Here is a 27,703-nt window from a genome sequence, read left to right on the forward strand (position 1 = left end):
CCTGCAATTATTTGAATTTAATATCTGAGCAAATACTCCAGTATCTATCATGGTAAAACTAGTATATCAAATAGCATGTCTCTTCCAGTACTGCATGTTTGAATCAATAAATAAAACAAGTTTGGTAAACAAAGATTTCTTCATGTGTGCATTAATTGACTAAAGCGAGTTATTCTGGTTCTCTTTGTGCCATGAAATTCCATCTTCAGATAGTTACAATAATTCAGTGTAGGTTTTGAAAAACATGACACTAAAATGTGCAAGGTCTCCATGATGGGTAGAATAACAGATGAAATGCAAAAGCATATTTTTTCTTTTCCATTAACAAGGGCTATAAATGTTCCATAAAATAGGCATATCTGTTATATACTCTACATTTTAGAGAACCTTCCGTCATATTTAATCTGTATTCCAGAATTGAATTCAGCATATTAATTTTTTTAGTCATTTGTCTGTAGTTATTGACAGCACTTTTCACAAGTGTAACAATTTGTTGGATAAATGCTTGGGGAACGTCTCTTTTTGAATAGTGTGACCTAAAAGTAATTTGCTTCCATGAAAAATTCTTGAAAAAGCTATTGATGAATACAACAGGAAAAATCTACAAGATGTTATGCAAAACTAAAACATTGATCAAATGCAAAAATAAAATACTTTTGTTAAAATAGTTCAGCCAGTGTTGAGGCTGATGGAAGTGGGGGTCCACTGTGACACTTCAAATCTCGCCAGGATGAGAAACTGATCCAGCAGCAGGAAGTGATCAGAAGACCAATGTCAAATAGCTTTGCTGCCAAGTATACTGAGTCCAATTTCAGAGACTTTTGAAGGTCTTATTTCTCTAGTGTAAAATTCAGCACCACACTAATACTGTATTATACAAAGCTTAAAGATGCAGATGTGCAGGTTATGTCAGTTGATTCATGACCCTTTTGCTAACCTTACTAATTCAAGTCAAGTACCGGTTTAAATGTTACTCAGCCTCTGTTTGTACGTGTGTGTTTTCTGAGGAGGAAACTAGTTGAGACACTATTTGCTTTATCAAACATTAGAACGACCTGCCCAAAGACACACTTTAGTAAGCCTACATGTACAGTCACAGTCACACACACTCAGAGCAGACTCAGGTTGTTTCTACCAACACTGAACAGAGGAGACCTTAAAACATGTAGACATAATCCTAGAAAAACCAACAGGAGAGCACAGAGGTGAATCCCATCATGTCCATCAGTGTGGATCTGAAGAGGATCTTCAACCTGCCAGGACGTTCAGACAGAAAGGTTGAACTCTCCTTCAGAGGTAATTTATAATAATATGCTCCTCTCTCTGTCTTCACAATGCTGTGAAGACAGAGCTTCAGAGGGACTCCTAACAAATATTTCCTGGAGGTTTCATCTGTGAATATCTAGTTTAAGGCTGTTTTGATGTGGTAGACAGTCAGATTGAAGTTCATTTAACACTTTTTACACCCTACTAGATAGTTGTTTGTGGTCATTGCTTTAATTTTGACATAGGAATGAATGCAATTAAGGTTGAAAGTGAAGAAAGTATGAGGATCTAAGTAAAAAGTTTACCCAGAACAAATGTGTCTTAAATCTAAACTCAGTCATTTTCACTTCTCAGGATTAAAAGGTAATGTTTCAGACTGTGGGCTTTTTAAGGCTCATGAGGAAATTTCATCACAGTATTATCACATTTCTGCATAATACACAAATAATTAAGTTCCCAGTTGCAAGAGCTATGAAGTGATCATGTATGATTGTTTTCTTTTTTTTCATAAGAAGTCCTTTTACTCCAGGGACAACTACCTCAACCATATATTTTTCTAAACCATTAAAACAGTTTGTTGGTTCATTGCCCTCAAGAGCTACGCAGGTTATTAGACAGGACATCTGCAATACTAGTAGTTTTAAAGCTTTAACCCTCCTGTTATGTTGCGGGTCAATTTGACCCGTTTCAAAGTTTAAAAATAAAAAAAAAATAGTTAGAAGTATTTTTTCTGCATGAAACTTTTTCTATTTGTCTTAATAGGTGCACTCTATGTATAAAAAAAAAATTGTTCATTTTACACACTTGCAGCCCCCTCTGTGTCTATTTGTTACATAGATACTGTTCGGGTCAATTTGACCCGGCATACAAGTTGAAGGGTAAAAAGTTTTAAAAAATGTCCAACTCTGTTTGTTTCCTTGCACCTATGAGACATATTTCACCACACACACACACGCACGCACACACACGCACACACACCCATGCACACAAGCCTACATTCTCACTATTCTCTTTACTTCACAAGGAAACTGAGAAAGCAGGTGTTTATAAAACTTTTGACGGGAACCTTTTCTCTTTTCTGTTCCCGTGGAAAAACTCCACCCACACTGAGTGACACTCACTAGAAGGGGAGGGGTGGGAGGGCATAAATACTCTCTGCAAGGGAGTCCTAAACACATTACACACTAAAGGTACATGTGATATCGTCACTGTCAGAGGTCAGGAAATGAGCAGCAGGAAAAAAAAGATGACAGCCCTGGAAGCTCTGGAACTTCTTGTTGATCATGACAGTGAAATAGAAGAGGAGGTTTCTGAAGCTGAAGACAGTATTGAGGTCAATTCTGAGTCTGATGATTCTGATTATGAAGCAATTGATGAAAATGATGTTCATGTTTCTCGAAGCAAGACATTCATGTCAAAAAATGGTGAAATTCAGTGGTCTTCATCTCCAACTAAGAACAGTAAATGTGTCTCAAGTTCAATTATAAAGATCACCCTTAGAAAAAAAATTAAAAATGTAATGCAAAAAAATTTACTAAAAATCACTTTCAAAGATAATTAGTGTTATTTTGTCTTTAGGTTTTTCAGTGGGCATAAAAAAAATTGTAAATCACATTTTTTATGTCCGAATGAGTAAATTGTCATCATTGATCCTTTATTTGTGAGGAATAAAAAAACATAATTGCACAAATATTGATTGGAATGGTTAGTATAGGAGTTAATAATCAGACACAAAAAAGATTTGGAGGATTTTTTTGGTTTCTGACACTATAGCATGACTAAACACTCCCCGGGTCAAATTGACCCGCGAACATTATTGCTGTACCTCAGAAACGAACATAACAGGAGGGTTAATAGCATCAAATATTCATCTAAATTAAGAGAAAGTACAAGAAAATGAACTATAAATCTACTTGGAAAGACAGAATTTCATAAAATAACCCTGAAACACTGTTTCACAGTTTATAGCAGGGGTCATCAACTCCAGTTCCATAGGGCATCTGAAGGCTGGTGTCCTGCAGCCTTTAAATGTGTCCCAGGTCCAACACACTTGAACTAAATGACTGAACTGCCTCCTGAATGTGCTGTCACGTTCTCCTGGGTCCTGCCAGTGACCTCACTACTTGACTCAAAAGTGTTAAAGCAAAGAGAAATCTAGAAGTTGCAGGACATCGATTCTTGAGAAAACCCGTAGTTTAGAGTATGAGCCCAATCCAGTAAAATGAAACAGATTTCCTATCCTTCATTTAAAAATAGAGTAATAATTGTGTAATTTAGATTGTCAGTCCTCTATGATGTAAAAGGTTTTATTTCATCTATCTATAAAAGTCTATTGTTTTCCATCTATTCTTCCTATTCCCCTTTCACCTAATAACCTGTTAATGACCTGTAGGATAAACACTGGTGTTTAGGGTGACCATATTTTCATTTGGGAAAACCAGGACACCTTTGACAGGACAGGACGTGAAATACGGACATGTCCCAGGAAATACGGACGTTTGGTCACCCTACTGGTGTTGCCATTGTAACTTGTTTCATCTATCTATCCTCCAGGTTTCACTCATAAAACCAGAGCCCCACAGTGTGAGAATGTTGCCATCTTCAACGAGGTCAGTAGCCGTATGAATGCTGCAGAAACAGGAAATTTATTTGAAGATTAACTGAGGCAGCTAACATACAGCATACAGGCTGATTACAGAGAATAAACAGCTGTGGCTGAATGTCCGGAGTCATTTTCATCTTCCACCCCAATTGATTCCCTTTGAATTCATGATTCAAAGGGAATCATGAATTCCCTTTGAGGACATTAATGATTCATGGGCCAAAATGTCAAAATCCAAATGAGTTTGACACCCTGAGGGGTGCCTAAATGCCTATATCCACAAAACTGAACTTCTGACTCACAGAGTACCCCTTTCCTGCTCCTTCCCCACTCAACTCCTCCAGACTAGTGGCAGCAGCAATTAGCAAACACCTTGTGGACCTGCCAGTCTGCCAAGTTCATCATATAACCTACTTCCCAGACCAACACTTCTAAGAATGGTTGTAAATGGCATAATGGAAAAGCATTGTTGTGATGATGTGAAGTGTCAGGAAGAGCAGGAACTTCTCAAGGAGACAGAGGTTAATTTCAACATGTCAAATTGAAGTCAAATTTCTTAGTTATAACAAAGCTATTTTTGATATACATAGCATTTTCATTACAACTGATGATAACATATTTACTTGATTGAGCGATAAAATAGCGCTATGTGCCTGGAACAAAGATTTTATTTTATTTTATTTTTTTACAAAACATGAAGATCAGCAGTGACAATGATGGTTAAGTTTAAAATTTTATACAAACATGCTTTAAGATGTTTGATGCATTAAGTGTGTACTTTTTAAAAATGTTATGATTTATCATATTGTTCACAGAAGGGCACAAGTCTTTCTAGAAAACAAATGTTTTAACTTTATGACCAGAGGCAATATTTGTTGAACTGGTGACACTGCACCTTTCATTCTGTCGTCTGATGTTTGTTGATGTGAACATGGCATATAGTAGCAGTTCTTCTCTGTGTGACGTGAACAGGCACGGGGTTTCAGAGAACCTATTGTATGTTATATTTCTTTGCTGCTGAGCCAGTCAGGTGTTTGTTCTTTAGGTGTTACCAGGTGAATGTTTGCGTGCGTGCCTTCCACTAACACACGATAGTTAATGATTGTTCTGGGAAATGTCCAAAGTAAAGATAGAAACTGTCTTTTCCTGCTTGTTCAGGTTGGATGTTTTTCTGTATTTGAAACAGAGTTTTTTTTTTCTAAAACTGAATTTTAAATAAGATTGGTGGAATGACCAGAAGCAAACTGATTATGGAAGTTCCTCAGAGTCTGTCAGGAACAAAATATGCTGAAATGACAAAGTGCTATGGTCCAATGAAATCAAACTGGAGCTTTTGGTTACTTTAAATGACACTTAAAGTAAAACAGCTCTAATCAGTACTGCTGGCTTAAGATCTTGCAAAGTTTAAAGTGTTTGTGATTAAATCAATTTAGGATTTTCACTCGTTCTTCTGATGTTTCATTTTTAATGTATACACTCATCCTTCATTATATAGTTCCAGTAAAAATTAGGGCAACATTAGGAAAGGCCCTCAACAGTGACACATTAACACGTAATGTTTTCAAAAATCTAGACGTAAAATAAAAGGTGCATCAACTTTGATCTTTGTGTAATTCTTTGCATGCAGCATTTCCGTTGGCCCCATTATGGTAAAGAGATCACAGAAGAGCTTTTGTCTATCAGCGTTTACAACTGCAGCAAATTCTTTTCCAACAGGTAACACACAAACACATGCACACACACACAAACTCTTCCAAAGGATCCAACTATCTATTAACCTGCAACTGACCAGAAATTAGTCCTTTCACTTGAATCTCATTCAAAAGCACAGTTTCAACCTCTAATTCTTTAAAAACAGATAAGCTGCAAACAGTGAAACAACCTTATGTTACATTATATTTATTGGGACAGAGTGTTTTATTAGATAATAATAACTGTCTGTGTTTTTGTAGACTGCTCGGTCAGCTTGTTATTAGTCTGCAGCATGTAGTTACCTCCGGGAAGTTGGTGCTTCGAGAACATCTGACTGATGCCAACTACAGCCTGACTGATGTAAGGCCACATTAACATCATCTGTAAATATCTTGAGTTCAGTAGCAGCCATATTGGTTACCTCTCTGTCTCTGTAGATTATTATAGAGCTGGACATTCGGTTCCATCCACTGGAGGGAGTAGCAGGACATTGGGAGGGACTGGACTTTTTGGAAGTTGAAGACAGTGATGAGTAAAAACATATCTATGTTTTTCACTTAAAAAAATCACAATACAAAGTACAGTTTGAGAAAAATACTTGCTTTCTTACTTATTGTTTTTGACTCACATGTTTCTCTCAGACATAGATAAGCTGAACAAATTCAAAAAGCAATTTCTAGATGATGATTTTATTTAGGAAACAGCTACCGTACCTTAACCAATCAGGCAATGTGTGCACCTTGATCAACCTTCACGACCTAATTACACCCAGTTCTGTAGAAAAAAGAAGTTACTAAAATAAAAACTATCTGACAGCATGAATAAGGTGAAGTATATTTTGGGGTGTTGTCTATAATTTGCCTCTGTGAGATGAATAAATTAAGATTCTGTAAGACAAACTTAAGCGTATTTATTAAGCAATACACATATATTTTCAGCTTGAGCAGATTAAGTGGACCAAAATTTAAAGACTGGTCGAAGGGACAAAGCTATAGCACAAAAGTCTCAGGTTGGGTTTGTTATCTGTTTTCAGTTACTGCATATGCTTAAAGATCTCAAAATGCTACATATCCTGCTCCCGTCTTGATCTAAAAAAATTCAAGAAGAGACAAAAACAATGTAAATAATATTTAATATCTTTAACTAAAAAAATGATTGACTCTTGGTAGGAATTTAAAAAGAATCTCCAATCTGGTACAATCCATAAATTTCCTCTTGGAACAATTAGCCTTTTTAAAGTTTTTAAAAACTGTATTTCCATAGGAATTGTGTTGATTGATGTTTTATAGGTCTATCAACTTTGCACAATGTATATATGTCATTTTCAAAAAATGTAACTACAACTGAAGCTTTTAAACCTAAAATTTAGTGATTTGTAGCTTTTTAAAAGTATTTAATAAACCAGCAATTGTACAATTTAGCCCTGTATACCCATAGAAACAAAATCAAGCCGACAGTCTTTTATAATGCTTGTACTGTCTTTTTGCAGGATGTGTTATACCATTCGTTTTTCATAGAAATCAGAAATTTTCTCTCTGCCTTCCCATTGTGGTCTAGAAGGTGTAGAAATTGCTGTTGCACACTTTTACACTACCTAAATAATAGATAACTGGAATCCCACCTTCTGCACCATGTTTGATACTGCTTTTCACAAAATACTGGAAGAGGGAGATTGCCTGCTTGGCTGTCTGAAAAGATAGTTAAGAAAGTTTATACACACATTAACTGCAAGGCAGAGAGAGGGTACTTAATACTTTCTTTTGTAATTTTGTTTTTATCCATTTACAGATCAGCTCTGGTCATCAGGAATGATGAATTTGATGACATTGAGAGGTGAGACTTTACTATAACCATGCACATTAATTTGTTCCTGCCTTTGCAAATGCTACATATCAGCAACAAGACAGTCAGAACCTGGAGTATTTTATTTCAACTACTGCATCATGTAAAAGCATTCATACCTCTTCATTATTTTCATGTTTTGTGACATTATATCTCATAAAAATAATAAAAGTATTTTCTGGATTTGTGTTCAGCTCAGTTTTACGCTTACCCCCAAATAAATTGCAGTGCCACCAAGTACCCCAACAGTCCACTCGTTTGTAATTTAATCTCAGTATAAATGCAGCTGTTCTTTGAAGGCCTCAGAGATTTATTGCAGAACATTCATGAATAAACATTATCAACTCCATTCTATAAGATGCAGTGTCCTCCATGTTTTATATGCATCACCTTAATAAAATGAATGTTATAGAGAAGCATTCATTTTATTAAGGTGTTTCCGACAAACAAAACATCTAAATCATGCAGGACACTCTTGAAGACCAAGGCTAGCCATGCCTGGCTTACATTAAAGCATGTTTGTTTATGTGTCATAAATGAGCCAAATCAATGCAACACTTTTTCTGTTGTTTCTTTTGGAAAGAAATGTAAAAACCATGTTGTTGTTTTTTTCTTTCTACTTAACACTTGTGTTGGTCTAGCACCTAAAATCCCATTAGGTGCTAGACCAATGGGTCTAGCACCCAATGTAACTTGACAAAGTTACAAAATGTAACTTTGTACATCTTGTACAATGTGAAAATGTACAAGATGTGTAAATACTTCTGCAAAGGGCAATATGTAGCTGCTAATGAATTAAAATGATTGCTTTTTCTTTCTTTATTTGACTATACACCTCTATTTTCTTCCGTTTTAGTAAATAATCTCCACTGTGCTCTGTCTTACTTATTGCAGCTTTTAAAACATTTATAAACTATTCACATAACCTAACCTTCATCATTTTTGTGATGGATTTTCTAATCCAGATAGAAACAGATAAACCTATGATTGCCTGACAATGACTCTTCATTTGGAAACTTTGCTCCTGAAACAAGAACAAATACAGAACCTTGTCTTTTCTTGACATTAGAGGGTCCATTGTGTCTCGCAATGATCATCTGGAAAAAGATGCTCGTCGTCTTGGTCAGAGCCTGATCCGGACTGGCGATGAAGACGAAGATGATGAGGATTATGATTATGATGATGACCTTGTGGAGATGGAGACCTGTGACATCACTTTAACTCCTCTCAGGAGGTGAGTCGGTGTGATGGTCTCTCTTGTACCCATCAGGGTGCAGAATCACTGATCTGCTGGGTGTTTGTGCAGTCGTTACAGACCCCTGACTAGAACTGCGGTTGCAGCTATGCCCAGAGTCCAGAGTTTTCAGGTGAGTTCACTCACTGATCACTTTAGAATTTGTTATCCTACCAGCTAAAGGTAAATCCAGTAAACACTCCTGTTAAATCTTTCTGAGGCTTTATTGAGTAAAGCTCTGTAACCGTGTGTTTGACTGTGAACGGATACAGGTGAATGTGAACATCCTGGAGGCTCAGAAGCTTGTTGGTGTGAACATCAGCCCTGCAGTTTTTATCAGAGTTGGAAGTCAGAAAAAGCACACAGCAACACAGAAATCCACTAACTGCCCATTCTACAACGAGGTACGCCAGAGCTAACTCAGGAGAAAACTGGGAACCAAATCAGAGTCTAATGTAGAAATCAAAATTTAAATCAGGGAACTTAGATGAATGTGTGTTTTGAAAGAAAGTGAAAGTTGAGTTTGAATTTATTTGTATGTTGTTTGTATGTTGACTGTAGCTTTTGGATCAGTATCATGAATGAAGGATCCAAACAGAGCCCATCAGATTTTTATTTAAACTTTGCATGAACTTTCAAAAGACATAATACTCTTACTGAGTCCTTGGAAGAGATAGGGGCACACTGCATCATAGATCCTCCACCATTTTTAACTGTGGAAATTAGGCGTCTTTCCATATGTCATGGATTACATATCAAGCAAGAGTAGAGAAAACTGAAATTGTTTCTTCCTTTCCTCTTTTCACTTCTTCTAGAATTTCCAGTTCGAGTTTCAGGAGGCTCCTCAAATCTTCTTTGACGAAGTCATAGAAATAAAGGTTCCTCGAACATTTATTTATTTATTCTGTCTTTTATAGATAAAGGAGTCATCATGATCACTTGTAACCTTATCTCTTCTCAGGTATTCCATAGACGGACCTTGGCCTTCCTGATGACCCACATTGGGACCTTTAAGATTGACATCTCCACCGTGTACAGTCAGCCAGGTACCAGTATGGGGCAAAAAAAACTGACCCAATCTAAACCCTGAGGTACCCCCCAACTCATCATCTGTTTCCTGCTCCAGACCACCGTTTCTATCAGAGGTGGGCTCCTCTCACCGACCCAACCGACACCAGGTCAGGAGTGAAGGGGTATGTCCGGGCCAGTCTTAGCGTGCTGATGAAAGGAGATGCTCTTCGGATGCCCAGTCTATCAAAGGGCTCCTCTTCTGGAAGCAGCGAGGATATAGAAAAGTCAGTGAAATTAAGTATTGTCATTATTTTAAACAGATTAAAAATACCAAGGAGATGTTATGTTTGAAATAATACACCTGTTATGGAAACTTGTGTTGCAGCTATTAAAGTTTTTACAGGCACCACAACATTACTACTTTCTCTGTCCATCTTGGTCAGCACACTTCAACAGTACTCCCATGGGATTCCTCTGGGTTGTATTCTAGGTCCTCTTCTGTATATTTTGATTATGCCGCCTCTTCAGTCGGTATATTTTTTTCATAGGTCTGGAGATGACTTGCATGACATATTTACAATTCTAAAAATGAAAAATTAGAGAATTCCTTTTAGATTTTACATTACGGTTGGAAATAAATTTGCCAAGTCTCAATGTAAATACAACTGAGATTATTGTCTTGGTTAGATAATTGACATCTAACTTCATGCTGTTACCCTTTTATGGGAAATCTGGGTGTAATTCTTGAATATCTTGTTTAAACCATATTCTTGCCTAAAAGAGCCTTCCACTGAGGTGAATTTAACATTTTTAATGCTTTGTTTTAAAGACATCTGTTACTTCCTCGTGGTATGCCGTCTGAGCGTCCATGGGCTCGGTTTCGTGTTCGGATCTACAGAGCTGACGGTCTCCCAACCATGGAAGCAGGGCTGATGGCAAAGATGTCCGTCACTGATCGGGCGGTTTTTATTGACCCCTACGTACAGGTGACCTTCGCTGGACAGCAGGTACACAGTTGAACAAATACAAATATTCTTGGTGTTAAATATTTAATTGATATTGTTTTTGCTTGTTTGCTGTTAATGTTATTGCATATTATGACACATTTAAGCTTTTAGAGGAAAGGCATAATTTAATTACGTAGGTACATTTTAAATTTTTAATCGTAATGCTTTTTGTTTTTAGGGGGAAACATCAGTCGCCAGTGCCACCAGCTACCCAGTATGGAATGAAGAAATCTCCTTTATTGAGCAGTTTCCTCCACTGGCACAGCGAATCAGAATCCAGCTCCTTGATGATGCCAAGATGGGAGACATAGCTTTAGCTATGCACTTTCTGGACCTCCAACAGATATCTGATCCCACCAGGAATGGTATGAAACTGAAAGAGATCATAAAACGTTTCTATTCCTTAAATGAAGAAAACCAAAATAAGATTAAAACTACCAAAAGAATTGTGTATTGATATCTTATATCAAAACAAGGGAAAACCTTACTGCCATTAGTGTATTTTATCAGACCTTATTTCAACCTTTGTTAACAATTTGATACCTTGAAATCATGCCCAAAAAAGAATGAACTTTTAATTTTTTTTACTGATCACACTCAGCCTCTGACAAATCATTTGTGTACATTGTGATGTAAGTAAATCATTTCACAAACCCTGAGTCACTGCTCACCATTTCTCTTCTTGTTACTCCTACTCCTTTTCCTCCACAACACATTGCTAAATATGATGGCTGAACATTCGTTTGGCAGTGACAAATACAATTTTTCTTTTACTTTAACTGCATTTTGAAAACTTAAAACTTCTCTCAGTTCCTCAGCAACCAGCCTACAGTGGAAACAGATGAGGTCCTGTTTTAAATTTTGGCAATACTGATATGCTATCTCTGCTGCTACCAGACTCCTTCATAAATCCCCCAGCATATGCTGCCACTACCTTACTAAACCACCAGACTCTTAATCCCAAGGTTTTGTGCCCAACCAAAAGTTTTGAGGAACTCTCACTCTTCACCATGCCCAATAGCGGAACGCCATCATACAAATTTTAGCTGATTTTTACTGTTATAATTACAAAGGTGACCTTATTTGTTCAAACTATACATGTATATGTAATATTTTATTGATATGTTTTCTTGAAAAAACATCTCTTAACAGACCAAAACATATTTCATAAGAAAAGATTTCACTGAAAATGTAATTTTAATTGTTAATTAAAATTTTTAATACTCCTGATTTTTTTCCCATTTCCCCTTTAAGGATTTAACCCAACCTTTGGTCCAAATTGGGTTAATCTTTATGGTTCTCCACAGAACTCCACCCTGGGAGACGTCCACCAGGTAAAATACATTCAAATGAACTAAGTATTTACTGCAAGAATGAAGAGTTTATTTTGCATATTTAAATTAAAGCTACCAATTCCTGTTATATTTACATGAAGATTATAGACATAAACATATTAATTTAACTTGGCTAAAAATAGAATGACTTTGTCACACTCATCAAACTTTAGCTGATTTTTTATTAGAATGGAAAATGTATTTACTTACTGAAAAACAAGAGAATCTGCTACTTGTTAAACATAGTTACTTTTGACACGGACAAGTTATGTTGAGAGAGGGTTTTTTCAGCCATCTTTTTCAAGTAGAACAGGAAATATAGAAAATGTAGTCAAGGAATAAATAAATAGTATTAAAAAGACAATTTTTTTCAGGCCTTAAACGAGGGTTTGGGTGAAGGGATCTTCTATCGAGGTCGAATCCTCCTGGCTCTCTCCATGGAAGTTTATTCCTCTCCATCCACCATCCCCAGAGATACAGGCTCTGTTGCAGCCGTAAAGGTATCACTCATGAAATACTGTGGTTGTAAATAACAGCTTTATCAACTGTTTGATTTGGATATATGACACTTTTATTGTATGGACTCTTGAAGGTGAAAGGAGCACTTGGTAAGTTTGGACGAAAGAAGAAAAAGAGCAGCAAGAAAGAAAAAAAGGAAGGTGAGATTTTATAACAAATTTGTTTTTACCCATCAAAATTTTTCACATGTTGGTATAAAATGGATCATCAGCCATCTTTGATAGTTGCCACACTGCAATTATCACTTTTGATTGGCTAAACAAAGGAAAATAAAAGAAAATGAAAACAATTTTTTTGCTGCTAAAGCAACTTCAGCTCCAAGTGGATTAGATGATGAGGCTGGAGAAACAGGAGTTGAGGTACCAGAGTCTGTTACTGTGGAAGTTGAGGAGATCCATCCTCTGCCTGAGGTCAGTATGGTCATTCAGTTTGGTTTAGTTTGTTGATGTTGTTTCACTTTACAACCGTGTTAAGGAACTTTAAGAATAAAAAGGAGGAAGTACCACCATTATTTTCAGGTGTTAATCAGCAAAATAAAGAAGGGGAAAATAAAAAAAGTTAAATAAATGTTAGTAAACTTTATGTATGAATTATTTAATCAACACAGTATTACATTTCTTGCTTCCATTTATCTTGATTTTGATTTATTAATTTTTCTCAAATTACTTTACACTACAATTAAGAATAAAAAAGACAAACCAAAAATCTGCACAAAAAAGCGTTAATGAGTTTTAGTAATTTTAATTCTCTCAAATTTAAATTCACTCACATTTTAACTCATATTTTCAGAATTAAACTGTTGGAACATATTTATGTTTTTGGCTGTATTATATAAGTTATGTGACACCTTAGTGAAATCTGTTATTGTTCACAATATATTTATCTTTTCTTCAGGGTTATCTGGGACAGAAGGAGGAGTTTCTGCTGTTTGCGTCTTTGTTTGAAGTGACAATGATAGACCCGACAGTAGGAACAAAACCACTAACCTTTGAACTCTCCATAGGTAAACATTGTGTATAATATAATATATGTTTTTTGTATTACTAATGCATTATGCACTGGGATTTATCGCAGTCTGTGGGGCACATACTCAATTTCTCATTAATTATACACCGTCAGGTTGAAGTCAGCCTTTGTTTTCTGACAGCTAATCCCAGAGGCCTCTCATCTTTTTGTATTTGGCAGGAAATTATGGCAAGGCAGTGGGAGTTGGGAGATCTAAGAAAAGCCAGAGCAGGGAGGAGTTGAGGAGGAGCAGAGAAGATCTGGCTGAGGAAAGACATGGTTTGTTGGAGTCAGAGGATGAGCTGGACAGAGAGGAGATGACAAATCCTGAACCTGAGAACAGATCTGTGTCTTCTGCCATGAGACCCCAGCCCACTGACTATGACAGGTACACAGTCAAAAATCAATCCAGCAGGTCATTTCTTTGGACACGCTTCATCTCCAAAATTCAGAAAATATTCTAAAAGTTATCCAACTTCATAAATTACTTCCACTCTATTCTGAAAAAAATTGTCTTTCCAAAAGGTTTGTTGTCATACTTGTGATGTAAATTTGTGATGAGCAATGATCAGCACCAACGCTAAAAAACTCTTGTTTTAGCAAATCAAATTTTTTGTATTGTTTAATTAGATGAGACATTTCCTTATTCCCATGCTTATCAAGGATGAAGATGAATTAAACAAACCCTTTGAAGAATGAGATATGTGTGATGTTCAGATGAGGAAGACCAATTATAATTTAACTCTAGATTAAATTATAATTTAACCTGGGTGGGTGGATTAATAAACTGGTTGTGATTGTTAAAAAGAAACCAGATTAGTTCCTACAACTATATGTCCTCGTGTTTATCAGCTTCTGTATGCGTCTTTCCTTGTTTTTAGGTCATTTAAATGTATTCAACTTCAGGCCCCATCATCAAACCTAAAGCCTTGTCTGTATGTCTGGAGTCAGTTTGAAGATCACAGCTTTCGTCTCTATCAGGCCAACTGGCTTAGCAAGATGGCCGACAGGCTGGTGGGAGTCAATTGCTTTGAATTTATTCTCAAAAATGACATTTAATGAATCATTCAGTGTCTCCAAGGCTCTTCTTCTGTATTTTAGGAGATTGGTCTCAATCAGGTGGAAATTTATCTGCGGAGGCCAAAGAGTAAAGCAAAGGAGATTTTGACTGAGGTGTTACTAGAGCTGGTGACGTGTTGCAAGTGAGTTTCAATCAGAAAGGTTAATCAGAAAGGTATTTGGTTTATTATTTGATTGGTGGCTTCCTTTGTCAGACAGTTCAGCGCTTTCACAGACAGGAGATCACAGTCCCGTCCCAACAGCCTGGATAAATGCAGGAGAGAGTTTATCAAAAAGAATTTGGTGAGTTTATTCTCAGCTTTGTTACTATCTGACAATGTGATTGTCTGTTTCTAACTGACTGTTTAACTGTTTGTAGGTTGCACTAGCCAGACAGGCAGTCAGAGTCAGGCGAAAGATTACCAGAAACAAAACCAAAGAGCATTTGATGGAAAGCTGGAAAATCTTAAGGAAGCTTCGACAACTGGCTGTAGAGGTTAGGCAACACTGAAAGGTCATACAAACTGTAAATCACCACAAAGACTGGACATCCTTTGACTCAGTGCTGACATGTCTTACCTGCAGCCCCAGAGCACCATCCCAGATGCTTTTCTTTGTTTACTTAATGGAAGCAAACGACTGGCTTACGTCAGGATTCCTGCCCACTCCATCCTTTTCTCACTGGTGGAGGAGCAGAAGGGACGGGACTGTGGCCGCATCACCACTCTCTACATGAAGGTTATCCATCTGCTTTTATATATAATTTTAAAGTTGCCCTTTTGATAGGTGTTATTGTTATACAAACAAAGCAGCAAGGAGGACCAGGTGTAAATTTAAAACCCCTTCATGCGGTCTCAAGTCTGCAGCGATGCTTTAAAAAACAGGCACAGTATTGGTGGTCTATGTAGGAACTTTTTGAGGACTTTTTGGATGCTTTGGGCTGTACATTATGTGGTTCCTAGACAGTACAAAATATTTGTATTAAGACGCTTAAGGTTTAAAACAGTGTTTGTATCTCCCAAATCTCTTTTTGGGAAATTTGGGAGATCCCAAAAAGATCTCCCAAAAAGCTTTAGCTAAAGCTTTAGCAAGCTTGCAAGCTTGCTTGCTAAAGCTTTGGAAGTTTAAGTAATTTTAAGTAATTTTTCTCATTGTGCTGTAGTCTCCAGGATGCTCCCCAAGTGAAATCTTTGCAAAGCTGGAGGTGTACCTGTGGCTTGGTCCTGTCAAGTACAGTAAGGAGGCAATCAACAGCCTACCAGAAGAGTTCATGCCAATCTATGAGGACATGGAGGTGGAGGAAACACAGAGAGAACTTCCTGTGGAGGGAAGGAGAAAGTTTCCTGTCAGTCTGTCCTGCCAGGGTGAGTCAACTGATCATCAAAAAGCAAGAGATATATAGTTTAATCAGAAATCTTGTTCTAGAGAACCTTTGAATATCTCTGTCTCTGCAGACAGCAGATACTTCCAGCTGCGGTGTCACCTCTACCAGGGGCGTGGCCTTATGGCTGCAGATGACGATGGCCTGTCAGATCCGTTTGCAAAAGTGGTCTTCTCTACGCAGTGCCAGGTCACCAGGGTATGTCCCACTACATTACTGGTTTAAAGTCTTGATTGCTCTGGCACCAAATAACTTGATCTGTATCTAAATGACTTTGTACAGGTGTTGTCAGACACCCTCTCTCCTTCCTGGTGTGAGTGTTTGTTGTTTGACAAAGTTCTGCTAGAAGGAACGAAGGAGCAATTTCAGAAAGACCCACCTCTCATTATCATCAATATCTATGATCATGACACAATGGTAAACCTACAGCTCTTTTCTTCTGATGCTCTATAGATTAAACAGTTGCTTCCAGTTCAACCATGAGTTCAAATGACTTTTTTGCAATAACCCAATTTAAAAACAATCCAAATCAGTTGTGTTGGAAATGATTGATGGGTTAGGTGATAATTATGAAGAGAAAAAGTTGTACCTTTTCATTTTAATCTCTAGATCAATGATGAAGCTGTTAGAAAGTCAGGGAAATAAATATGTGGACAACTCAGCAGAGTGACAACTTGGTTTCAGGTAGTTTGTGAATCTCTGTGCAGGGCAGCCCAAAGCCTCTGGGCCGAGCTTATGCAGAGCCTGAGTTTAAAACTGTGGAGCAGTTTTATGAAAAGCCCAGACTTCAGTTCTATGATGTCAGCAGAGGCCGGGTTCCCGCTGGAGAGCTGCTGGCTGCCTTTGAGCTCATTGAGCTTGACTACTCTGCTTTTGGAGAGGTAAGACTAGTAAATCAATCAGTCTAACTCTAAATGCTACATTTACATTCATATTTTGTTACATTAACCAAAAGCATAATTGTACTCTGTTAGACTTTTATGTGATACACCAACAAGTTGTAGAGCACAATTATGAAATGGAAGGAGAAAATGCCTGAGTTTCATCATTTGGACCAAATTGGGACCAAAATCTAGTTGGGTATCCATAGCCAGACTTCATGTTCACAAATATAATCATTCAGGCTCACCAAATTTGAACTATTTTTCAAAGTAGAGTGGGAAAAGCTTGGACTTTCTAGATGTACTCCATTTGCAGGGCTGTTGGAAACAATCTCCAAATAGACAGCTTTTTGTGTTGGCCAAACAAATAAAAGTCCAATAAGATAAACTGAGATTTGAGAAAATGTGAAAAGCTCAACAGTTGTGAATACTCCAAAAAGGCACCTTACACTCTGGTGAACCATCTTAGGTTTGTCATTAGTCTGTGAATGGTAAATTCTATTAACTTGATTATTTTATTTTATAATTGTAATATTACAAACTGTATAAGATTGTTCCTATATTTAAAGCTATTTTTTGACCCAATCCCCTGAAGCCTCGCCTCCCTGTCAGTGTGGATCCTCAGGAGCTGATCTACGATGATGAACAGAAACATTACGTCATTCCAGAGGGAGTCCGACCTGTTCTGAAGACCTTCAGAATCGAGGTGAAGCTTGCAAAAGCATGCATATTCTGTTTAAACGTTTAAAGATGATGACTTTGCAGTTTTTTGTGTTTTGTTTTTGCTTTTTTTCAGGTGCTGTTCTGGGGTCTGAGGGAGCTGAAGAGGGTACAGCTGTTTGAGGTGGAGCGTCCACAGGTGAGGGTGGAGTGCGCAGGACAGCAGCTGGAATCTGAAGAGATCCAGAGCTACAAGACCAACCCGAACTTTAAGGAAGTGGTCCGCTACATCGATGTGGTCTGTTTCTTTTTTGTTGCCATCAAATACATTTAAAATTATTTAAGATGAATAGTGATGAATGTCAGTAGGTGCAGCACCAGATATTCTGTTTAGAGAACAAAGCTGAACATCCAGCTGTTATCTGCCTTTGGTTCTATCAGGAGCTTCCAGAGGAGTCCTACCTTCACCCCCCTCTGACAGTGTTTGTGGTGGAGCATCGGGCATTCGGTCACCTTGCTCTGGTTGGGTCCCATGTTGTCCAAAACCTCATGAACTATGCTCCACGGGAATGTGGAGGGGAAGAGGAACAAGAAAAAGAACCAAAACCTAAAGGTAACATCATTCAATATGGTAAACTCTGCAAAAAAAGTTAGAATTTACTATAGTTAGAGATTTTATATAATTTTTTGGAAAGCAGGTTTGTGCCCTTCCTGTAACGTTTCCTGTTTCTTATTTTTGATATCCATCTGATTTATTCTGTTTTACTTTAAACAAACCATATTTAGACTGACATTGGTCTAAGTCAGTGTCCTGTGGTTTCTGACAGTCTTTCAGAGTTCTTCCACTGTTTGACTTTATTCTTTGCAGGTGCTGTGGATCAACACCGGTTGTGAAACTCTTCTGAGACCCACAGTTAAAATAACTGCTGTTTAGCATCTGGTGGATTAGTGAGAAATCCCAAGTACTTTTAAAGTTAAATGAGAAGATAATTGTAGTTGATAAATGTAGTTATCATGGATTGTATGGGGTTGAGCTAGATGAGATTCAACTGCAAAATAAATTACTATATTTTCCAAAAAAGCCAAATTTGAAGCTGTTCTAACGTGAAAAAAGGTTCCTCTGCAGCATGCTGCTCTGAAATGCCCAGATTTTTCAGTTTAAAACTTTTTTACAAGTTTTCTATGTGCTTATTTCTAGTGAGGCATAATTCAAAGAAGATAAACCCTTTGACTTCAGTGAAGAACATGAGACTTAGCGGATTGCCAATCAAACATTCAAAAATTCCCATTAACCCCATGAAGATAGTTAATGTGAGTACATAAATCTCCCTCTGCTCTGCATATGAGAGACACAACAACAAAACATTAGATTTCAGTTGCCCATAATAAAATACAAAAGTCTGGTTAGCTGACTCTTCTGGTTGATGTAAACGCCTTTAGGCTCCCCTGAAGAAGCTGAAGAGAAAGGCGGAGGAGCTGGAGGAAGAGGCTCCTGAGAAAGAGGAGCTGGACTGGTGGTCCAAGTACTATGCATCATTGGAGGAACTGGAGAAACTGGTGAGACACAGATCATTCATCTGGCTGGTCTTTCTCAGTATTTTGTGTCCTGTGAAAGTATTACTCCCACTTGAAAGTTTTTACATTTTCTTGCATTTCAACTGTAAACTTCAACATATTTTGTGCAAGTTTTATGCAAAATGCCAACAGAAAGTAGTGCATAAACCACCTAACACTGATTTATTAATCATTTTGGTCTTTAACCAACAAACTCAAAGGAAAACAATAAAGTATTATATTTTCATTAAGGAGATTAAATTAACAGAGATGGTTTAATCTCTGAAGAACCTGGCAGAAAATCTTCTTTGTTTTGTGCTTGATGCATTAAATAATTTCCTCTGTTATGATGTGTTCCTGTGTGCAGGCTGCAGAGAGAGAACAAATGGAGGAAGAAGCAGAGACAGGTACAGATCAACTCAGAATGACAGATGAACAGCCTGCCATGCTGTTATTTTCTCCTTATTTGATCCAACTTTAAACAGAAAAAATGGATATGGGCCTATGCAGTTTGGTTATTATTAAAAACAGTCTTGTTTATGTTTTGTGAATAAACCCAGGTTTGAACATTATTCTTCTCAAAGAACAAATTTCACTCATATTTACTTCTGTGGTTAAGTTTTGATTGCTGCCAGTGAGTAGGAGTCAATATGAATATCTAATATGGATATAATATGATTAGATAAAAAGAGGATGATAAAAAGTATATTTTGGAAACATTTTTAAAGTATTTTAAAAGGGAACTTTTCTGCTTTGAACAGACGGTGTAAATCTGACCATGGCAAACATTGAAGAAGAGGAGGAAGATGCTGAAGTGGAAGAGATCGAGCCTCCTAAACGCAAAAAGATTGCCACACTAAAGGTGTTCAGTAAACCTTACTCTTTCAAGTTTTATTTAATTTTAACTCGAAGACAGGGGCTCATCATTTCTTTGACATGATCAGTACTAAACAGTATCAACAGATAAAAAATGTTGAGAAGCAGTCTGGTTAAAAGTGAGCCTTGAGTGATTTTCACTACTCCAAAGAATAGGTTCTTATTCAAGTTTTTAATTAATGTTTTATCAAACAAATACAGACTCATAATAAATAGTCATCTGCATTAATTTTTGCGCATTTAATGCAATCTTAGGACCTATTTTAAATGGGTTCTTTTTCAATTACTGTCCTTGAGATCTCTACCAGAGAAAATGCCATTGATTACATTTTCAGTTTCTATAGGTGTCGTGGTTTTTATTATTTCCAAGTTTAAAATCAAAAAGTAATTTAAGTAAACTATCAGTCTTACAAGAAAACAGACTAAACTTGGAAGTGTGGGAACTGCTTTTAAACTTTATGTTAAGGATGTTGAACTGAAAGTTGCTCAATCCACTAATGGGAAGTTGAGCGGAAGAAAAAAGTGTGGTAGAAAATGATGCACAAGTAACAGGGATAACTGCAGTCTTGAAAAATTGACACAAAGCTCATCAGCGAATACAATGGAGATTCTTTATTACTACACTAATTTATTGAACTATGTGGCACTAAAATAAAAAATGCATAAATTAGACTGAATACTTCCTGAATAACGCATAAATTAGACTGAATACTTCCTGAATAACTCAAAAACAAGTTATTTAGTGGAACAACTTTGTTTGTGTTCAGCTGTACGAGGGCGATCTGGAGTCAGAGTTTAGTGACTTTCAGGACTGGCTTCAGATCTTCCCCCTGTGTAAAGGCCAAGCCATCACTGAGGACATTGAAGAGGGTGATGAGGAGAGGCTGATGGGAAAATACAAGGTGATGCTAATGCAGCTCTAGATTTATATATGACTGTGTTTTATGTAGAATAGCTTTATATTGTTTACGGCTTTTCCTCCACAGGGTTCCTTCTTGGTTTATCCCATCGATGTGGAAGACATAGATGACACCACATGTCAGATCACCAAAGGAATTCCTAAAAATTCACCTGCCAAAGTCTTGGTCAGAGTTTACATCGTCAAGGTACTGGTCTGTTTTTGTCTCTCTCTCTCTTTCTCTCTCATGTACAGTACAAATTCTGCAGCAAATCTCATATCGGAATTAGTTATTCATCGGCTGGTACCGTGTTCTCTTCTCAACATCTAATTCAGGTTTGTCTTACAGGCTACCGGCTTGGCTCCCACTGACCCGAACGGTAAAGCTGACCCTTACATTGTTGTGAAGGTGGGAGATCAGTGCTTGGACTCCAAAGATAGATACATTCCCAAACAGCTCAACCCAACATTTGGAGAGTCAGTTTCTCTTTCCATCTCCCAGTTAGCTTGCTCCTATCTGATCCCTGCCTACCTTAGAGCCTGTCTGAATGTCTAACTCTTTATTTTAGGGTGTTTGAACTCACAGTGTCCTTTCCCCTGGAGACGGAGTTGGTTATAACTGTCATGGACCATGATCTGGTTGGGGCAGATGATGTTATTGGAGAGACTCGGATTGATTTGGAGAACCGGTTCTACAGCCGCCATCGGGCCTCATGTGGTCTCGCTCTTTACTATGATACGTTAGTATCAGTTTGTAGGCTAGTGTCAAGACTCAACAACGTATTAACACGAACAAAGACATATATAGCTAACATTTTGCTCTTTTAGAGACAAACCTACCATACATTTTCACCAAAACCACACAGAAGTGCTAAAATTTAAGCTAAAATCTTACCCTGACGGCTATACATGTACAATAGAGTGCGTAATGTCTATAACTCATTCAATGTGTACTTTTCTCTCTGCCTTCAAAGCGATGGTTACAATAAGTGGCGTGATGCAAAGAAACCATCAACAATCTTGGCTGAGCTCTGCAGGAAGAATGGCATCCCGTCTCCAGAGTACAGAACATCTGAAGTCAAAGTCCTCAACATGATCTTCAAAATACCACCAGATGCCATACCTGAAGGTGGGACAGAGAATGAAGGTGGACGGACAGACATAAATAGACAGAATAGATCTTAACAGGTGCAGTGCACAGCCACCTGAGAGTCAATACATTCTGAGATCTCTTGCTGGAATCAAACCTTTGGGTCATGTGGTATTTATCTCTAACACTTTTGCACATCTGCTACACATCTACAAAAACTCCAGGTCTATTTTCAGTAATTTAGGAAAGCTCCTTTTCAGCTCACTGACAAATGCCTGACTTTTGAAAATATGATATGCTGGATTTCTTATTAGACTGAAAGCAGGAGCAGCAGCAGCTCTGATAGAAGTGTTGTTATTTTTTTATCAGGTCTGCTGAAGAAGAATGAGCGGTCTCCAGAGGAAGAGGCAGAGATAGAGGAGCATGCATCCCTGAATGTGCTGCAGTGCTGGGGGGAGATGAGGGAGTTCCTCCCTGGAGCCGTTCCTTTGGTTCCGGAACATGTGGAGATCCGGTCCCTGCAGAACCAGGACAATCCTGGACTCCCTCAGGTTCAGAAACGTCAACAAAGCAAAAATTAAGAACAAGTCACTGCATATGGTGTAAAAGGTTGCTCACAACAACATTTTTATGTCTCCTGCATATTGCAGGGGTATCTTCATATGTGGGTGGACATGTTTCCCACCGATATCCCAGCACCGCCTGCTGTTGACATAAAACCTCGTCTCCCTGAACTGTAGGTGGACATACAACTGAGATTAAATCAACAGGCTAGAAAGAAAACTACAATAGTTCACTTTTGTTTGTTGTTTTGATTGTGACAGGTATGAGCTGCGTGTGATCGTCTGGAACACCGATGACGTGTTTCTGGATGATGTCAACCCTTTCACCGGCGACCCGTCTTCTGACATCTATGTTAAGGGGTTAGACTTACACTTCAGAACACATGTTTGCAATGCTGGACCAGTTAGTCCAGCTTTACCCAGTCTGACCAACCACCATCACATTTCTTTTATTATTTTTGTAGCTGGATAAAAGGCCTGGAAGGAGATAAACAGGAAACTGATGTCCACTTTAACTCCCTGACTGGAGAAGGAAACTTCAACTGGAGATTTGTTTTTAGGTTTGATTACCTTCCCACAGAGGTACATGCATGTAGATCCTCAGGTCCATCTTACAAAGCTGATATACTTAATTTATCCTGATGTTATCTGGCTTTAATAATCAAGAAAACAGAGTACTGAAGGTGCATTTTGCTTAATTGAAGATTCTGGAGATGTTGACAAGTTTTAGAATAACTAAACTAACATTTTAGTTATTCAACTAAACTACTGTTTAGTTGAAACAGTAGTTGACAGTAAACTAATCTACTGTCAACTAGTCAACTGTTTAGTCAAACAGTAGTTTATTCAACTTCTGTTGAATAAACTCAACTAAACAATTTCAAATTGGTTCATAGTTTCAAACAACTCAAGTGCTTGCAGAAACAACACAAACAAGCATTTGAAAATATATTAAATACAAAGAAACATTATAATATTCAACTAAAGAAGTCCTTTCTGCCCCTGTAGAAAGAAGTGGTGTACAAAAAAAAGGAGTCCATCTTTTCCCTGGAGGAGTCGGAGTTTCGCCAGCCGGCTGTTCTGACGCTTCAGGTGTGGGACTACGATCGCATCTCAGCCAATGACTTTCTAGGTGAGACTAAAGTGGTCAAAACTCTGTTGTCTAAGCAAATCATATTTAGCCTGGTGAAAGTTCAGAACTATGGAAATACCTCGAAAGAGATAGAAAAAGAGAAAGCAGCACACTTTGACATTCATAAAAAACAAAGATAGCAGAGCAAAATCTGATGCAAGACAGAGGTTTTATTCTGCTCCAAGAGAAAGGCAATTCAGCACTCAGTAGCTTGATTCTTTCATATTTTAAAGATTTCTTGACTTGGTTAACAACAATGTTACATTTCTAGTGTTGTTACAGAGGTGGCTCAAGCAAAGACGTCCCTATCATACAAGTCCAATGTGCCACTGACTCAATAATCTGACTCAATTATTAATTACACACAGAAGCAATACATTACAATTTTTACTTTTAGCCATGCAGATTTAATTCCCAAAACAATCATGCCCTGCATTCTTTGAGAGTTTAAAACATTTTGGCCAAATATTTCATTGAAACATTGTTTGAAAGTTATAGAAGAAATTAGTAAAAGTAAAGTAAAATATCACCTTAATTTGTGTTTGTTAATTATATCTCTCATCATCTTAGAGTTTTGTTCCACATATTCAGGCTTGATTCAGTCCTAAATGTCTGTATACTTTTATGTCTGCAATAAAAAGTATCACCGTCCATGTTCTGATTCTCTTTCAGGGTCCATAGAGCTCTCCCTCAGCAGCATGGTGCGACCGGCAAAAACGTCCAGCAAATGCACAATTGAAATGGCCATGGACCAGGCCAGTCCTCGCTTCTCCATCTTTCGAGCTAAAAAGATGAAGGGCTGGTGGCCACTGGTCCGCTTGAAGACGGCTGAGGACTTCGAAAGGGAGGAGAAGGAGAAAATGGAGGCTAAAAAGAAGGGACACAAGAAGAAAAAGACCAAGGACAAAAGAAGCCAGATGAGCAAAGAAGACATCCAATACACTGACAGTTTGGGCAATACTTACTTGTTAATGGTACAGAAAGAAGATTGATTGCTGATCATATTTGTTGAAATTAATTTTAACATGAACACTAAAGAGCTGTTATTGTATTTTAAAACCAAAGGGATGTTGAAACTCTTACTACTAGTTCTTCAGCAGACTGACCGTATTATTGCAGTTACTGATGCAATACATCTGCAACTACTTATAGCTAAGGTTGGACATCTGTAATGCTCCAATTGTCTCTGTGAAGGGAAAGGTGGAGGCGGAGCTTCAGCTGGTGGCGTTGGAGCAGGCGGAGGCTAACCCTGTAGGGCGTGGACGCAAAGAGCCAGAACCTCTGGAAAAACCAAAGTAACATGCAGTCACACACAAACACATTAATAATATAAATGCTGCAGTAAATATGGACTTTAAATGGGAAGATCAGGATTGCACAAACTGACAAAAATGAGAATGCTGCCTGACTTTCTTCATTTTTGAGTATGAGCAGCCATTTTTCAGTCTTCCAGAGGGGCTGCTGCTTTTTTTCGTTTCAGAAATGTTAAGCTATAAAAGCAGACAATTTATTTCTCTGTTCTTCTTCATAAATGATCTCCAGAACGCTTCAGAAATTTTCTGTCATAGAATACATCAGACAAATGTCCTGCTGTGCTCACAGGTATCATCTACGATGTGATCAGTTTGTATTACGAACTGAAATCTGTTTAGCTTAGTTTGGCTGCCTTGTAAAGACTGAGGCTTCAACATGAAGAAAATCTGAGTCCCAGGCCTAAAATTAGATCAAACCTTGAAACAATGTACCGTAGTTTAAGTCTTTAACAAATAAAACTTTAACCACATAAATGGTTTATGCTTAAATGTTTTGAGAAGGCAAGTTAGGGTGCTATTTAAAGTGAAAAGTGTAATTTGTGTGTCTTCAAATCTGATTAAAAAAGTATAAAGGCTTGAGGACATGTGAAAGCCTTGTGTGGTGCAGTTTGAGGTTAGAACATTTTGTCTCATGCTGATACACAGTAAAGTTGTATCAGGGTCAGTGTTAGCTGACAGGGCTTCCTTCAGCAGTTTAGTTTTAATCTTTAGAGTTAAAAATCGGATGTTCAAGATTCCCAGTTTTCATTACAATCATTCCCTGTCAGGTAAAACTTGGCAATCAGATGTTCTTGGTACCATACACACTTAGATGTTAGTCTGATTCTTCTAAAAGTATATTTGTGACTGTTATCTGTTCTTTGCCTGTCAATAAATGTTTTTCTTCATTAGTTGCACCATTTTAGGGATTTGAGCTAAAATCTGGAAGATTTGTTTCCTATGATGTAAACTGAATAAAAACCCATGTATAAATGCTGCAACAGAAGCTAATGTTTGCATTAATGTTAGATTTTACTGTTTTGTCTTTGCAGCCGTCCTACCACCAGCTTCAACTGGTTCATCAATCCTATGAAGACCTTTGTCTTCCTAATCTGGAAAAACTACAAGAAATACATAATAGCCCTGGTCATCCTCATCATCCTGACACTCTTCCTTGTCCTGATTCTCTACACGTTGCCAGGAGAAATCAGCTCCCTCATCGTCAACGGATGAAGAAACCTGCTGGAACTCACTGTTGCATTGTGCTAAACTCCAAACAGTTTCAGGTTACATTTTCTGACTTGTTGCATGACAGTACTAACAGAAATTGATAGAAATTGATTATCAGGAATTTGTTCAGTGTTGGAATAATCTGTCACCATAGCCAATTACTAGACAGTGATTGTTTCAAGTTTTAGGAAAATAAAGTTTTTCTTAAGTAAAAAGTGATATATTTCCTCACGTGTCAGTTATGCTGATGTTCTTGTCTATATATATAAAAAAAAAAAAAAAATCAAATATATGTTATATATAAAATTTTTCTTATTTAATGCACTGATAATTATTTCTGAGTTTTCTTTCAAATAAGGATGTTAAATTTGTTTCTTTGAATTCATTTGTAAATATGTATTCATCAACCTATGTAAGAGGCTTAGAAGGTGGAAATTAGACAGTTGCAAGTAAAATGATTTATTATTTTAAAATGACTTGAAGGCATTGATAATTTACTAGAGTACAATAATCAAGAAATTGCACATTATTCAGTTGCACGGGAATATTTAAACACTGATGGAAAATGAATTAAAGCTGACCAAAACCAACACTTTCAAAAATGATTATAAAACTGTTTTTTGAGGAAAACATGGATGTAACATTATCACAACAGTCAATGTTACTTTTTCACAATTAACCTTCATCAAGAATGAGTTCCCGTTCTCTGCTGACTGTCATTACAGTGATTACAGAATACATCTCATGATCTTCACTGAGTGGGCACTTCACTGTGTTTTCCTTTTTCACTAAAAGGTCATTCATTATGACAGTGTCCCATTCATGTGGGGCCCAACATATCATGTTTTTATTTCATCAAAGGGGAACCAATTCATCATATCAGCATGTTCCAGCATATCAATCTCAAGCTCACTCCATCACAAGGACAACTCAGACTGATGAATCTAGTTTTGTCATCTTTACATTGTGTTTTTAGAAAATTTACAGAAATCTTCAAAAGGTTTTACATATTTGATGAAATGGTGACTAGGCTGCCCTTTGAACTTTTGCATCTTTTTTTCTTGTTCCAATCACAAATATCAATGTATTTTACACAAATGTGATGTGATAAACCAATACAAAGATACTTTGGATGTGCAATAGAAAATCATACATGTTTATGAAAGCTTTTTTAACCAATAAAAGCTGAAAAGTATTGGTGGCCTCTTCTGTTCAGACCACTTTAGTTGATCTTTTTAACTATCCTTATCTACAGTTACATCTGAAAGCTTTTAGAGGTTTGCATGCAATGACTTTACAGACCAAATAAAACATCTCAGAATCAGTCAGGACAGAAGAATAAAATTTGTAAAACATATTTTTTTTCCCCCTGTATTCTTTATTTTACAAGGTTATAAAACCCACTGAGATTAAAACCCTTTTTTTCAAGGGAGTCCAAGATTTTCTCCATTCTCATGTTTTCTGTCCCCTAAGGCTTCTGGTAAACTGCAAACAGAACTTTGTGTGGCTTCTTTTCTACAGCTGCTTTCTTTTTTCCACTCTTCTTTAAAAATCTGATTTTCAGAGTTCAAGGCT

At 37.3% G+C, this 27,703-nt stretch overlaps 1 protein-coding gene across 1 annotated transcript; it reads left to right on the forward strand.

Moving 5' to 3' along the window:
* Positions 1–1,101: 1,101 nt before the first annotated feature.
* Positions 1,102–27,243, forward strand: fer1l4 (fer-1 like family member 4). The gene is made up of 49 exons (XM_044123108.1): positions 1,102–1,296; positions 3,820–3,875; positions 5,496–5,584; positions 5,821–5,920; positions 5,998–6,092; positions 7,349–7,393; positions 8,472–8,636; positions 8,709–8,769; positions 8,909–9,040; positions 9,452–9,514; positions 9,598–9,682; positions 9,763–9,931; positions 10,477–10,654; positions 10,833–11,019; positions 11,909–11,988; positions 12,363–12,488; positions 12,581–12,647; positions 12,814–12,917; positions 13,402–13,510; positions 13,693–13,900; positions 14,394–14,526; positions 14,614–14,714; positions 14,787–14,874; positions 14,951–15,067; positions 15,157–15,309; positions 15,734–15,935; positions 16,026–16,150; positions 16,235–16,369; positions 16,660–16,833; positions 17,429–17,539; positions 17,630–17,791; positions 17,935–18,106; positions 18,692–18,804; positions 18,934–19,050; positions 19,415–19,454; positions 19,809–19,909; positions 20,691–20,825; positions 20,910–21,029; positions 21,171–21,298; positions 21,391–21,561; positions 21,796–21,950; positions 22,281–22,462; positions 22,562–22,647; positions 22,736–22,834; positions 22,939–23,056; positions 23,483–23,606; positions 24,279–24,580; positions 24,801–24,901; positions 25,951–27,243. The coding sequence occupies exons 1-49, from the start codon at positions 1,218–1,220 to the stop codon at positions 26,129–26,131; spliced, it is 6,144 nt and encodes a 2,047-aa protein (XP_043979043.1). The 5' UTR covers positions 1,102–1,217; the 3' UTR covers positions 26,132–27,243.
* Positions 27,244–27,703: the final 460 nt, after the last annotated feature.

The sequence above is a fragment of the Gambusia affinis genome, linkage group LG07, assembly GCF_019740435.1.
Source record: "Gambusia affinis linkage group LG07, SWU_Gaff_1.0, whole genome shotgun sequence".
Taxonomy (NCBI): domain Eukaryota; kingdom Metazoa; phylum Chordata; class Actinopteri; order Cyprinodontiformes; family Poeciliidae; genus Gambusia; species Gambusia affinis.

What these genes read in the sequence shown, in the direction of transcription:
- fer1l4 (XM_044123108.1), top strand. Translation starts at nt 1,218, where the DNA reads ATGTCCATCAGTGTGGATCTGAAGAGGATCTTCAACCTGCCAGGACGT. An exon ending in ACCCCATGAAGATAGTTAAT is followed by an intron (nt 18,805 to 18,933) that starts GTGAGTACATAA and finishes AAACGCCTTTAG; the next exon opens with GCTCCCCTGAAGAAGCTGAA. An exon ending in TCAGAGTTTACATCGTCAAG is followed by an intron (nt 21,030 to 21,170) that starts GTACTGGTCTGT and finishes TTTGTCTTACAG; the next exon opens with GCTACCGGCTTGGCTCCCAC.